This window comes from Callithrix jacchus, chromosome 2 (genome assembly GCF_049354715.1).
Source record: "Callithrix jacchus isolate 240 chromosome 2, calJac240_pri, whole genome shotgun sequence".
Taxonomy (NCBI): domain Eukaryota; kingdom Metazoa; phylum Chordata; class Mammalia; order Primates; family Cebidae; genus Callithrix; species Callithrix jacchus.
This window is the reverse complement of record NC_133503.1, coordinates 194,004,784-194,020,114: the sequence shown is the minus strand read 5'-3', so window position 1 is coordinate 194,020,114 and position 15,331 is coordinate 194,004,784. Positions and strand designations below refer to the sequence as shown.

General features: G+C 38.6%; 1 protein-coding gene across 25 annotated transcripts in view; it reads right to left on the bottom strand.

Annotated features, from left to right (window-relative positions):
- CTNND2 (catenin delta 2) overlaps positions 1–15,331 on the bottom strand; it is a 967,235-nt gene that overhangs the window by 610,167 nt on the left and 341,737 nt on the right. For 22 of the 25 annotated variants that reach the window (XM_035292306.3, XM_035292310.3, XM_017969987.4 and 19 more), the window contains one exon: positions 2,253–2,365. The exons of the other annotated variants lie outside the window; for them this stretch is intronic. In XM_035292306.3, the coding sequence (XP_035148197.2) occupies positions 2,253–2,365 (113 nt within the window). The remainder of the gene's footprint in view (positions 1–2,252; positions 2,366–15,331) is intronic. 25 annotated transcript variants of the gene reach the window in all.

Sequence of the window (15,331 nt, the reverse complement as noted above, 5' to 3'; positions counted from 1 at the left end):
ATCATAAGCTGTGAGTTAGACATACAAGACATGCATGGTGTAAAGAACCAAGAGTCGTCACGGTATAATTTTTCTGTCTACTTTGGAATGCACTGATGTATTTTATTCAAGACACTTTGGATGTAATAAATGAAATCAACTTGAGACAAATCAAATAATGGAAGAGGACAGGTTTTGGGAAGGTAGCAGATGATTTCATGAAATGTAACGCATGAAAGGCAAGATTTCCTAATGAAACTAAACTGGTCTCACTGTCTTTCAGGGCCATGTGGCTTCTCTGTGGGGAGGCTCAGTAGGAGCAGAGTCCTCCAGTAGCACACAAGCCACTACGGCCACCACTGCCAAGCACCCCCTATTGTATGTCACAGATTTTGGGTTGCTTATTTGATATCCTCCAGAGTAAGAGCCCGGTTACTCACAGTCTGGTCAGGTCCATTTACGGTCTAATCAGGAAGTGGAAATTGATGCACAGGTTACTACACAGTTCCCTAGACCTGCTCCGATCAGGGGCTGGGGTTGGGTGAAATCATGTAAAAGGTGTACAGCATGAAAACATGTCACACAGAAAGATTAGAAACATGAATTGAAAAGTGAACCAGACCAACAGTGTAACAACAGGCTTCAAAGCAAACTCGATGTCAATTCAGTGGTGCATGTGAACCTATAAAATCTGGCAGGCTTAGCTTTTCAGAGGTTCAGCTTGAACAGGAACTTCTTCATATGTATAAAATTGTATGTAGTAAAGCAAAAACACACTTAAAGCTATTATTTTTCTCTCTCCCTAAATTTACCACCTTCAATTAGTCAAACTTATAAAACCAACTTCATGTGAACACAATTGACTTTTCATTTTCATTATCTGTCCTGCTTTGGTTAATCTGGATGTTCAGACAAGTCCGTGATGAGCTTAACATACCACGTTGTACATATTTGTAGCTACATATACCTAGACATTTGAATGCAAAAGCAGATGTTTCCACGTATCCTAAATAAGGTTTTGTAATGAAAAACGATATTCCGTCCATGTGGTTAACCCAACTTAACAACACAGAGTGCAGTGTTTTCTATTTAAAGAAAAAAAACTGAGCAATTTTAAAAGTTTAATAGCATCTGACTCCAGTACGAAATGCTCCAATTACAAAGTTATACTCTTACAAAGATAAAATATTTTGGAGCATTGCAAAGATATTTTTATTCTTTTGCGGCAGCAGGTGGCTAAGAGTCCACCAAGTTCATGTTCCTGCTTCTGCAGAGTGGCTGCTGACCCCAGGACCCTGCCCCACTTTCATCTATCAGGGGTCATGTGACTGATATTCTCTAGTGGACTCTGAGTACAGTGATGCAACTGACGATGCAGTTCAGGATGGAGCCATAGGGGATGGCAAGGCCACCAAGTTAGAAAGAGGTCCTGAGTCACTATATGGAGAGGAAGTATCTTCAGGCAGCCACCCTACAGAGAAACAAGCCGCTCTTGCATTAAGTTCACTACAATGTTGGAGTTTATTTGCTATAGCAGTTTTGGTTTCCTCCCTAAAAATGCAGTACAGTGCCCAAAACACGTCATCTAACGAGTGTTTTTGAAAAGTGGAAGTTAAACCTATGTCTCTTTCACACACATATGCACACATATACTTACATTTTCATGTATGAAAGCCTGGTTCTAAGGAGGATAATTTTATTTTGTGGTCAAGTGGCTAAAATGTGTAGGTTTTAAAAATACATGTTTAATTATCTCAAGCTAATCACTAATTGAAGAATCATATATATTTATGAATGAGTAAATATTTTTATACATGGGAATTGCACATATGGTTAATCTTCAAGGGGTAATTTTGTAACTTAGTATTATGTATTAGCAAACAATACCGGTTCCATGAGAATGTTCTCACTTTTCTTTCAGGAAACTGGAACTCTGGATCATTTAGAAAAAAAAAAAAAAGACCCAAACTGGGAGACTGTGACTTGGCAATTCCTGATTTCCAGCAAGCTGGCTGAATGCAAAGCCTCCCTTTGTCTAAAATTACATATAATTTGCATTCAGAGCAAGCGTTAATTTTGTTAAAAGAGTTTCAAGTACAAATCAGGACATTTTGGACACCTTCTGAACATCGTAAATCAGGCCAGTTACAATTTCTTCCCAACATTTGAATGAATGTTCCAACTCCAACGCCGGGTTGGAAAGAAGAGAAACAGCACGATTTACTCGCTGCGGGAACTGAAAGCACAGACAGTGAACAGAGCAGCGCTGGTACCTGATGCTGCTCATGCTGCCGGTCTCGGACCCCAGCTTGCATCGCTCCAGCTGGCTGGCTACGATCTGCCGTTCAGCCTCCAGCTCTCGGGTCAGCCTTTCAAACTGTAATTCCTGAAAGAAACCCACAACAAGATCAATTCAATCATCTACATGACAGGTGAAATTCAGACCAAAATGATAGGACGGTGAGGGGGAAAACAGGATATTCCAAGATATCAAATTTGAGAAAGGTGCAATAAAACTAGGACTCGAAGGTGAGACAGACTTGTGGCCGGATGGCCGTGAGGCTTTCGATAAGTTATCACATAAGTATCAGTTTCATACTCTGTAAAACGGACTTAAAGTACTTATTTAATAAGATGGAAATGAGGATTAAAGGAGATCCTGTCATGAAAATTTTCCGGTGCTATCTTTGTCAGATGGTCAGCACCCAGCAGATACCAATACTCCTGACACCACAAGTATAGCATTTAATTAGAGAATAGTTCAGTTTTCAATTATCTTTTAGAGTATTGTGTTTATTCCCTACTGGCCTTCTGGCTGACTCTGTTTTGTATACTAATGTTTTCTTCATATTACTTACACATTATAGATTAAAGCAAGTAATGCTTTATAATCCGCGCTCTTCATACCTTTGCATTCCGGCAGAATGACAATGATACCAATTCTGTACAGCCTCATTACTAAGTGCATAACCTTTGAGATATTTGATGTATTGCCTTAAAAACAGACAACTGAACCAAAGGAAAATGCTTCTACAAAACTGCCTCAAATCCATTGTCAAAAACGTTAACAAAAAATTCAATCAGAACTTCAAAAATCTTAGCTGTCCCAACTACAGGACTCGTGTTCCATATTTTAGTACTTATGCTTTCATTTCCCATACATGTAGGTGTTTTAAAAACTAAGAATAACAAGAGCAAATAATGTATTTTAATAGGAAATGGCAGGGGAAGTTTTTACAACATCACATTTAATACCCTTTAAAAAAATTATCGAAACAGTCATGTTTTGGGGATGAGAAACAAGAATGCTTTAGCCTTCTCATACCAAAAAATAGCTTAGGAGTCAGGTTTGGAGAATTTAAACTCAGAAAGTGTGCAGGAATGTATCTTTCTAGAACATAAGATTTTATTTACTTGCTACCCCAGGATACGCTTGCATGAGATATTTAAAAAGTAGAATCTGGTGTGTTCCCTATTACATTAAAACTATCCTGGCTCTTTTCCATAGGTTAAGATGTTTTTTGTTGTTGTTGTTGACATTATTTTAAGAATTGAAGTAAAAGACACTTTGCAAATGAGAGCTTAATTTTCCATTTAAAGCGCTAAAACTGAGGAAGCATTTTATTAACCTCAAACTTTTATTCTTACATATTCTGAAGGGCATCAAGTATTATAGGTAAGAAATTAATAAGACCTCTGCTGAATGTATTTTACGCATCTAACTTCTTTTTCTTCTCTCTTAAAGTTCTACTGCTTTTTTTTCTTTTTGGCAGTTCCTTTTCATAATATCCAACTCCTGGAAAATTTTTCATTTCTAGACTTCTTAACATATTTATCTTAAGTCTCTCTGTGTAACAGGAAACCCACTCATACTTTTCTGGTTTTGAGATGGAGTCTCGCTCTGTCGCCCAGACTGGAGTGCAATGGTGTGATCTCAGCTCACTGCAACCTCTGCCTCCTGGGCTCAAGAGATTCTTCTGCTTCAGCCTCCTGAGTAGCTGGGACTACAGGCACTTGCCACCACACCTGACTAATTTTTTTTTTTTTGTATTTTTAATAGAGATGGGGTTTCACCATATTGGCCAGGCTGGTCTCGAACTCCTGACCTCGTGATCCGCCTGCCTCAACCTCCCAAAGTGCTAGGCCCACTCATACTTCTCAATTGATAACACTTTTCAAAACATAATACTCGAAGACACTACAGAATTCCTCACAGGCTGATGGAAATTCATTCTTTGCAGCATCTAAAGTACTTTAATTTGCTGCCCACTTTCCTGTGTTATAGAAGTTCAACATGGTGAAACTGCAGCCATCGGAATCAGAATTCATAAACCTGGGGCTTCTGCTAGGACAGATGCTGCTCTTGGGCATCCGTGCTTCAGGCTGTGACCTCTCCATTACCTCTTCAGTCTCACAGGAGGGGTGACAATTGGAGATGACTTTCTCATTTGCAAGCTTCCTTCCCAGCACTCAGTCAGATTTCAGGACTCTTCATCCATTCGTGTAGATCTGTAGTTGCATCTGGCTTTATTTTCCTTCCCTCTGAAGGAAAAACCTTAGAGTTGTTCTTCTGGTGCAGTTCCCTGGGTAAAGAAGTCCTCTGTCTTGACAAACCTTAAAAAGGTATGTATCTGATTCTATCATTTTGGAAGACATTTTTGCTCTAACAACAACAAAAAAAATACAGTTATCCTTAACTGTATTTCTCTGTATGTCTATAGTGTTTATTTTTAATTTTTTTCTGCTTTTAAGATTTTCTCTTCATCAGCAGCACTGGGCAATTCGATGATCATGTTGCTTGGTGTCGCTTTCTTCATGCTTCTTATGCTTAGGTTACTGAGCTTGGATCTCTGGCTTTGTAGATTCCACCATATCTGAACATTTTAAGCCATTATTTCTTTAAGAATTGTTTTTCTCTTCTCCATTATTTCCTTTCCTTCAATGACTCCACTTAAGTGCATTTTAGGCGACTTGGAATTGTCCCACAGTTCATGGATTCTCTTGCAATTCTACTTTTTTTTTCCCTTTTGCATGTCATTTGGGTAGGTTCTATTGGTGTCTTTGAGTTAACTTAGCTTTCCTTCTGCGGTGCTTAACCTACAATTTATCCTATCCAGTGTACATTTATCTCAAACACCGATAAATCAAACATCTCTCTAGAAGTTTCATTTGGATCTTTTTTGGATCTTTCATGACTTTAACTTTTTGCACATGCTGACTATACTTACATTAATTATCTTTTTGTTAATTCTAACATCTGTGCTAGTTTCAGCTGATTGATTTTTTTTTTCTCCCTAGTCTGGGTCATATCTTCTGCTCCTCTGGAGATGTGATAATCTTTCAACACAGACATTTTCACTTTACCTTCTTGGGTTCCGGATAGCTTTGTATTCCAGTAACTGACTTCAGCTCTGTTATGAAGCACATTAAGTTGTATAAAAGTATTTGATACTTCTGAGCCTTGCACTTCAGATTTGTTAAGGGGAACAGAACAGCATGTAGTCTAGTGCTAATCATCCTGCCCTACCAAGGAAAGACACTTCTGAGACTCAACTCTCCATGGACCATGGGGTCTCGCGGCTTGGCTGGTGGGTGCTGGCATACATTCCCAGCTCCCTGTGAGTACCAGGCACAGTTTCCTCACATCCTTTCAGATGGTTCTTTCCCTGGCCCCTGGTAGTTTCCTTACATACAAGGGATGCTCAGTTGTCTGCTGAATATGAGAAGGGGCAGATTGCCTTTCTGATATTTGGACCCATGAGCTCCCTGGACTCTCAACACTGTCTTCACTACTCAGGCCATGCCAGGGTTCCTCCTTTCTGCACTGCTGCAGGGAAACTCTCTCGAGGCAATCATTTCCTACCTTACTCCAAGCCAAGGGTCTATGGCTTACAGGGAAAACTGTTTTGGCCTTGACACACCACAGGGCTGGGATCTATCAAGATGTAACCACCCTGTCCCGGAATGGTATTCTCTTTGGAGTTCATAACTGAGCTTGTGAATGGGAACAAGAAGGGCCAGAATGGAAGTTCTCTAACTTGGAATGACGGATCGATTTTTCAACTGGGGATTGAGTTTTCTTCTTGGTATAAGACATTCTTGTGGCCTAAAGGCATCTAGAGAAGACAGAACACCTTCAGAAGAATGAATGAGATTCTACTGCACTAGAGGATACTTAAACTGTGGGTGACTGGAAAGATGACGTCATCTGTCTCTAACATAGTTTGAGGTTTGAGGGAGGACAGACCTCTCAGGAATGAATAAGCTGCTGAGTTTCTTGGAAAATTTGAGATGAAACAGCATTCAAGAGAGAGATGTTGCTAATAAGAGCAGGTGAGTACACAAGAAGTTAATTGGAAAATTAGAAGTATGTGAATTATATTCAGTAAAACTTGTAATTCTGGTTACAAGTAAATATGTACTATTAAATTAATTCAGTGAGGGCGAGACTGTAAAGAAAGAAGAAGAAATCTCTTTAAAGGTTATATGGATTTGCAGGGTAGAGGAAACAATAGAAGCCAAGAAAATAAACAGAAGAGTAATTCTGGGGCAAAGGACCACTAGTATGGCCTTCTCCTGGGTAATTCTGGCGGAGAAATGGTGATGTAAATCAGGCTCTAAAAAACGTAATACAGAGACTGCCCAGAGACATTAAGATATCATGGGAATTTAGTGTAGCTGGTGGTTTGGAGAAGATATCCAATGGTTAAAAAAAAAAAGTTATAACAAAAAGCAGAGCAGTGTTAGAGAGCCTAAATCTTCCCACTATGTGGAAATTAATTTATGTAAGAGATCATAAATATTCATGAAAGCATTGGAGATACGATGCAAAAGTTCATTAAGATTTATAAAGAACCAGATTTAAATGGTTTCATCCTAGAATAGCATATTATTGAGCCATATAATAATGCATTGGGATTATTACAAGAAAAATTATCAAATATTTTATAACATTTCCTAAAGAGTCTAAGTTGATGATTTATTTGGTTTAATTAAATGGAGTTTATTGAATGTTTTTAAGTAGATAAAAGCATGTAAACTCTCTTGGGGGGACTTAGTTAACTTTGTATGAAACTGAAATAAAAAAACTCATGTTCATAGTTTCATTACTTCCTTCAATAAATATGTTACTTAACTTTGTGCTATAGCATTTGTTGGGATGGTACGAGCCAGATTTGAGGAAGCATAAAAATGTACAATCGTTAAGTCTTAACACTGCTGAGGCTTCTTCACTTCTGTGGTCTAAATGCCTGTGTCTCCATACTCTGCCCAAGATTCGTGTGTTGAAATGCTAACCCTCAAGTTGAGGATATTAGGAGTCAGGGCCTTTGGGAGGTGATAGGATGAACCACGAAATGGACCTTCACCAGACACCAAATCTGCCTGCACCATAATCTTGTGTTTCCCAGTCTGCAGAACTGTTAAGAAATGTTTCAGCTATTTAAAAGCAATGCAATTTATGGTACTTAGTTATGGCAACCTGAACAGACTAAGACAAGATGCACATGCTATTTTTTGTACAGTTTCATTTTCGTTCACATATAACATTTCGTTTTCCCTAAGTTAACAACTTGGAGTTTTTTGTCCCTTTGCCCAGTTGTCTACAGACTTAAATCAAACCCCCAAATCCTCCAATTTGTATAAAATTTCTCTCAATGCGAACGCATGAAGTAGCATGTCAGTATCAGCTACTGAAGAAATCTCTCCTGGAGTTTTTGACCTGCTCCAATCTGGCCTGGCTGCCTTCTTTGCACAGCTATCTTCTGGGGTCTTCACCTTCACGCCTTTCTTCTATGGATTCTTGTTTCCTCGACAAGTTGTCTTCTTCATGTTCCTACTTTATTTCCTTTCCTGGCAGAAAATGTCTTTCCAGCTACACAGCGATAGAATGAATGGGAGGCATTATGTTTTGACGCTCTGCACATCTTCTCATGTTTTTATCCTACTCTCATACTTAGTGAATAATAGGAATGGGTAAAGAAATAGAGAATTCTAGGCTGGAAATCATTTTACTTCAGGGGTTTGAGACAGTGATTTTTTAGCTTCTTTATCTTCTACTCTCCAATGTTGCTGCTGAGAAGTGTGAAAACTTTCAGTTTTTTTTTTTTTAATGAAATCTGCGATTACTTTCTCCCAGAAAACATGTTATATCTTCTCTTTGTCCCAAGTATTCTAAGGTTTTGTGGCAACTTCTTGATATACCTCTATTTTTAGACATTTTTGCTGCATATTTAGTGATCTATTTATTTAGAGACCTTTTAATCAAAAACCTATTGTTTATTCTAAGCAATTCTTTTAAAATTTTGTACTGCTTTTCTCCTCCTTTAAAATTTTTTTTGTTACTCTTGTTTCTCTTGTCTTTTCTTCAACTCTCCTTATTCAAATGCTAAAATGTAGTCCTCAAGGTTTCTTCCTTTAGTCTTCCTGTTCTGTTTCTTTATCTTCTATTTTACTTTCTGGAAAGGTTCCTCAATTTAATCGCGTAAGTGATTAAATCATTCATATAATGAATGATTCATTGCTATTATATGCTTTTAACTTCTCAAAGCTAGTTTTTATTCTTTGAATATTTTAATTAGCATCTGGTATTTATTCTATGAATGTAAAATCATCTCTTTTCTTTCTTCGCAATATTAATGTTGTCGTGTTTGTTTTCTTCTCTCTGCATAGTTCTTGTTTTATGATTTTCTGTTTGTTTTCAATACAAAGTTTTGAAGGTATCTCAACTTCCCTGGCAGTCTGCTCATGTGTGAGTGTCGGGGTGAAAGAACTGACCTCTTGTATGAGCACCTGCATGAGTGGAGCTTGTTCGCTGTGCCTTCCAGGAGAACCACTGGGTGCAGAACATCACGGGGAATCCCCTGAAAAGGCTCTTCCTAGCTCCAGCTTTGAGCGTAAACATTTGTCTGCTCCTTTTGCACAAAGCTGAGCAAGGTTGAGGAGGGATGAGTCTCAAAATTCAGAACTGTATTCAATACCACTTTTAACACTTTTTCTTGTGGTCCCGAGTCAAAAGACTTAATTTCACCCCCTCCAGAGAATATGCCTCTAGTTTTTGCTATGGTGGGGTAGGGAATTTGGAGGTCTAGCTGAATCTAAGTGAGTGTTCAGCCAATCTCTGGGGCTTATTGCTGTACTTCATGCCCAGGCACCCACACCCGTGCCTTTGAGAGATCTTCCTATAAACTGCTCTATGATTTAACTTGCCCCACTGCTTAGAACTCCATTCCCTTGAGTATAATAAGTCATTTCCCAGTTTGTCCGTCTACCTTATTTTATCCATTCTAAGTCACACATTTTTCACACTTTAGTATCTCTGGGTTCACTAGCTCATGGATTGGGATGAATTGCAATTGATAGCGTGTGACTCTATCGGAAGTACTGTTGCTTGCTTCACAGTGCTTTAAGTAACTCTAAAAATTGGTAGCCTCTCAAACTTGATCAATACGGTTTTTTATTTACCCACTCTCTATGTTTAGGGGCTTATCTCCTTTTTTAAAAGTCTTACTGCCATTTTGGCAAGGAAGCAGCGGTCAACACAAGGATTCAACGCATCTTCTTTATTTGGCAGTCAGATCATCTGCTAAAATAATTTGGCAAGCTCAGTGCAAACAGGGACATTCAGAGTCCGAGTGAACCTAAAACACCCCAGGTCTTTGTGCCATCTGCTGAACCCCTGAGCTGGCATATTCTAGTGGCAAAGATTGGTCCCTCTGCTCTGCTTCCAAGCATAACCATATCCTACACCAACGTTCTGGTCATGTTCCCATTTAAAAAGAGTTAAAGACTGTCTGAAGTCCCATGCTTCAAGTTTCAGTCATTTTCCTGTTGTGTCTTCTATTTCTGAGATTTGGGTTCTACCTAGTTCTATTTCGAGCAAATCCCTGGGTTAATAATATAGACAGAAACCCTTCTCTAGGTCTGGGCCTGTACAGAAGCATTTTGTGGACCATTCAGCCTTCCTGGGGAGGATATTCTGCCTCTCCACACTATTTCTGTTCCTGCTGGATGGTAGGCTCCACCTGTCTGATGTCATCCACCTGACAGATCCCTCTGCTCCACCTTTACCTCTTTCCTCCTCCTTTCCTACGACTGACCACAGCCTAATATATCCACTGGCTCCTGCCAGAGTCTCAGCAGATTATCTATTTCCCCCAGTGGCCCGCTACAGCCCCCATACTTCATTCACTATCCACATGTCTGGCCCATCCTGTCTGTAGAGGAGAGCTGGTTCTCAGATGCACAAACATCACCATAATCAAGTTCGCTACATGTAAAACACGAGAATGAAACAGCAATGCTGCGTTTCTTCTGGGGCTAAGATTAAATGGTTTGTTGGTGTCTGACTTAGTGACAATATTTGCAATAACAAAGCAAAATGACTGCTCAGGTGCTCTGAAGTACTTAATAAGAAAGTAGATTATGGTCATTATAATTGTGTAAATTTTTCCTTAGATGTTCTACCTGGGAGAGGATTGAGGTGCAGAACTGTGGTTTCTCTGTCCTGATTTCCCACTCAGTAGGTGAGTTGTTGCTGCCTCTCTGTACTGACCAACAATTAATACACCATCAAGCATGCCTGGGCGATCGTTTTTCTTCGATCACTTTTAATTCCCATTTTGCATGGTCGAGTTGACTCTATGGCCACACCTCGGCAATGTTAACTTTATACCACTGAGACATGCTGCCAAGCCAAGTCTGAAGGAAAAGTGGCACAAATGACAGGGTAATAACTGGAAGCCTAGAGCAGAGTGTCCAACAAATCTGGGAAGAACAAGCCATGATGTCAGGATGGAATGGAACAAATCAATGTCAACTGTAAAGCCGTGTAGACCTCATCGGCGAGTCAGAAACTATGGCAAAGAGCTGTCTGTGAAAGTCTACGAAACTGACAGATGAATGTTTTAAACAAGGACAGTGTCATCCTGGGTTACCCAGCAAGGCAACAGATGACAGGAATCAGGACTCGGAAGCGGAATCATAAGCACCTTTCCAGAACACATTCAATAACATAAAAATATAACGAAACACCTCTTTCTCACCAACGCCTTCATTCTGCAGTGTTCCATCTGCTTTTGCTCTGCCATTTTCTCTTGCCAAATGCCTTGTTAGCCAAATAAAGTATGTTTAATACAGTTTATTTAATTCACTAGATGACAGGACTCCATGAATTAACAAAGGCTACATTTCTTGGTATTTTAAGGTGATGTACAATTCCATTATGTTTAAAAATTTAGTAGGGATATTATATTGGTGACTCTAAAGTATATCACAGTAATCTCTAGAACTGCTTAAAATGCCTGATTCATTCTCCCAGAAGTGAAGACACAAGTATGTAGGTAATAGAGCCCAGCATGTGCATTCTGAAAATTTTCTACGAGTAATTATTATGACCTTACCTGCTTGGGAATGGTTGTTCTACTTATGATAATAGCACATAATGGCAGCTAAGATTTTAAATATTTACTTACCACGTACCTTATTCTGCTAAGTGTTTTACATGCATTAACTTATTTATTCCAACACTGACTCAATATGGTAGGCATCTCAGAGTTAGTGATGTTAAATCGTTTCCCAAAGATAAGCTGGAACTGTAACAAGAAGTCGAACCCACACTAACAGTACAGAAACCCATTGCCTCCAAACTCTAGGAACATTTATTTCCACTGTTTTAATGAAGGCTACATAATCAGAGACAATACAGCCAAAATAATAGCACAAATTTCTTTAATGAGGAAGAACTATGGCTCATCATTTCATACTCTTTTATTTTAGTTTTCCTTGCCTGCCCAGAAATACAATATTAGAATTATTATATCCAGCCATAGAAAGAATTATACTTATTGTACTGTTCCAAGTTCACACTACAACAGAAATAATTCCTTTGAATCAATGGCCCTTAAATTTTAAGAAGGGCACTGCCAAACTCAGATATACCAAACAAGGGCAATGAAGACAGGGAGGAGGCATTCATCAACATCTCTGCTGTACTTATACCACAGTAGAGAGAGCAGCGTTCCCGTAGGTAAAGGGTGAAAGACAAAGTACCAGAACCCTAGGCTCAGCCAAAATTGATGACTTGCATTTCCTCAAACGTGCTTTGCATGTGTTCAGTCTGCATTCATTCACTCATTGCCCCAAATATCCATTTCCTCTTCTCTATCCTTTACTTGTTCCTCAAGTCTAGCGAAAACGCCCTTTCCTTGCAATTTTACAGTGATGAATCACAACATTAGTTTGTTCAATTGCCATGTGTTCTATATACATACATTCTGACCTCACCCTCAATCTCAGTGCCTGAGAAGAATTGTCTACAGCACCAAAAACACTATCCTGAATTCTGTTAGTTATACACATATCTCTTCTTCTAGACCATACACGTCTCGAAGGCAGAGATCATGCTTTTACATTATCACCTTCTTCTCATCTTCCAAAGTGTATTCTCAATACATGTGGAATAGATGGATGAGCAGATAGATGCCTTAACTGACCTCAACAAATAACGTCTACATCCGTATAAGAATGTATGCAATAGTGAAGAGCAAACTCACAAAATGCATCTGGGAAACTTTAAAAGACAACATTAAATCACTTTTATAGCAGTTTCGATGTAGAATTTCTAGTCAATGACATTTTTCCATGAACTGCTCACTCACTCTCTCCCCCCTCCCCCCGCAACTCTCTGTGTCATCATTATACATACTTTGTATAACTTACCCATGATTTAGGAATAATTAGTCAGAACAGAAATATTTGAGTGACAAAGGATGATGTTTACCCTTTCTTACTCAATGCTCTTTGTGGAAACTTAAATAGCTAAATATCCATATCAATGGAATAATTATACATGCTCTTATCCGCAAACATCACATACTTGACTTGACCTGGTATCAGCATTTTACTTTTTGGGTCTCTTGTTCCTTCCCACACAAGCTCTTCTGATGGTTTCCAACACACCATCTCCTGCTTTCTTTCCCACCTCTCTGGCTGACCCTCTCATTTTCCTCTGTGGCTGTCTCTTCCCCTCTTAAGCCACCATCCTCCTTGTGATTCTTATACCTTCTCTGAACAAGCTCATCTATTCCCAAAGCCTCAATGATTAGGTCTTGGTGTTTATTCAACTGGCCCACTGACATTCATTCCCCAAACCTAGAGGTTAGTATCCAAAACCAAAATCGACCAAATCCTACAAACCTAATCCCACGTCTTCATTTTCCTATCTCACAGAATCAAAGTATCATTTGCCCAAATTGCCTGATCCACAGATTTGCATATCTTTCAAGACTCTGTCCTCTCCAGACACACACACAACAAATCGTCTCTAATCTGCCCACTCAGTGATGCACTGATACCCCTCCAGTTTTGGCCACAAGCATCTCTTACCCAGATTCCTAACCTCAGTATCCTAATTAATCTCTGACCCTGTTCATACTTGCTTTCAATCTGTTTTCCACAGTACAGCCAAAAAATTTTCTTTAAATATACCAACCGCGATTATGCCACTCATATATTTAGAACGTTTGAGGGGATCCTTATTACCAAAGAATAAAAATTAATTTTTCTTAACATATTCTTGTATAAAACATGGAGATATAATAATTATATACAATTAAGATTAATTATATATGAATATACATGTAATTATATTATATATAATAAAAATATATAATTATATATAAATATATAATCTTAAAAGGTTACTTCTTACAATACAGTTATATTAGAAGATGAGAGCATTTTCAAAGATATATTCCCTTTATTGGCCACCAAGAAATGTATGCAAAACTTTTCAGAGTGAGGAAGAACACTGTTCTATTTCAGAAAAGCATCAGTAGCTAGTTGCTGTCAACCTAGCTGCAAAGTTCTCTGTCCAAACTGAAATCTACTCAATCATAAAATTGACACTTTCAGATACTTTTATCCTACATCAGTGCATGGCAGAATAATTTATTTTCTCATCATTTACCTCCTTCGCAGTAGAATAATCCATTTTCTACCTTCTTCCTAATATAAAATGTTCTAATGAATTTTGGAATTCAGTAGCTCTTTGAGAGGTGAGTGTCTATCAGTATTTTAAGACTAGAAAATGTTTCCAGTTTCCTCGGTGGCTTGATAATTCCCAGGGAGTTATCTAATTTGACCACTGGTAATCAAAAGTTGTCCCCAACAATATTGTGGTACTGCTGCTGAACTTCTCTTAAATACCACAATATCAGATTTTTCTGGTGCATACATGAAATGCCAACAGAGCACCACCTTCGCACTAACAATGATCACAGGTGCGTACTGTGCCTTTCACACTTTGCCTGGCAGTTTATCACAAGTTCCAATTATTTCTGACTTATCATCATGCTTTATTTCAAGGCAAGAGTAACACTATCTTCTTCATCCAAATCTCTAGTATCCTATCACATATTAGGTATGAGATCAACATTTATGGAATGGATAAGTAAAATAGCAGGAGGGCAACAGACGCTTACATGCAAACATTCTGCAAGGTGCTGAATGACATGGTCAGGGAAGGTATGACCATAAAGTTAATTTAGTAGTGGGTCCTGTTGACAGTTCTAAGTCTAATAAAATCATTGAAATCGACACATCATGAACCAGAATGCAAAGTAAAATGCTAAATTATGAGATATTAAGGAATTTCAAAGATGACTTTCCCTTAGAAAGGGTGGAAGGGTGTGTGGAGAAGACACTCAGGAACTGGTACTTGAGACGCACAATGAGAGGTTATTATTTGGCCATGTCAAAGGGATGACGTTCCAGACGCAAAGAACAGCAGGCATTTAAGCACAGAGCTGGACAAATACTGAATGTATGTGGATGTGTTTCAGAGAGCAATTAGAGTTCCATCTGATTGGAGTTAGGGACAAATTTACTATCAGGCAAATTACATCAGAAGGCTGACATAAGTAAAAGGCTGATATTCAACAACGATCCTGAGACACACCATCTCATCTATGTCCATACTCCAAATAAGAAACCCTTTGAAACTTTATGAAACGCATGTGTTTCACTAAAAGAAAACAGTTAATAAAGTTTGACTATGTTTTTGACATTTGCGAATCAACAGTGTACACATGGATCATGTACTATATTGCATTGCTAGGATGTTAGTTTCCTGCTCCCTAAATACCCCTGTCAACTGTGGAGCATTTCATAATTAGGTGAGCACAATAAAGTCGACTGGGGTTGTGCACACCAGTAGATATGGGCTCTTACAGCCTAAAACAGTCTCAGTTTCTTCTGCATCATTTATGTTGTTGACAATTTTTTCCGCCCACTTTGTGTGTTATTTTTCATAGCTCTTGTTCTTCATTACCTCCAGAGTGGATTTTAATTGCTG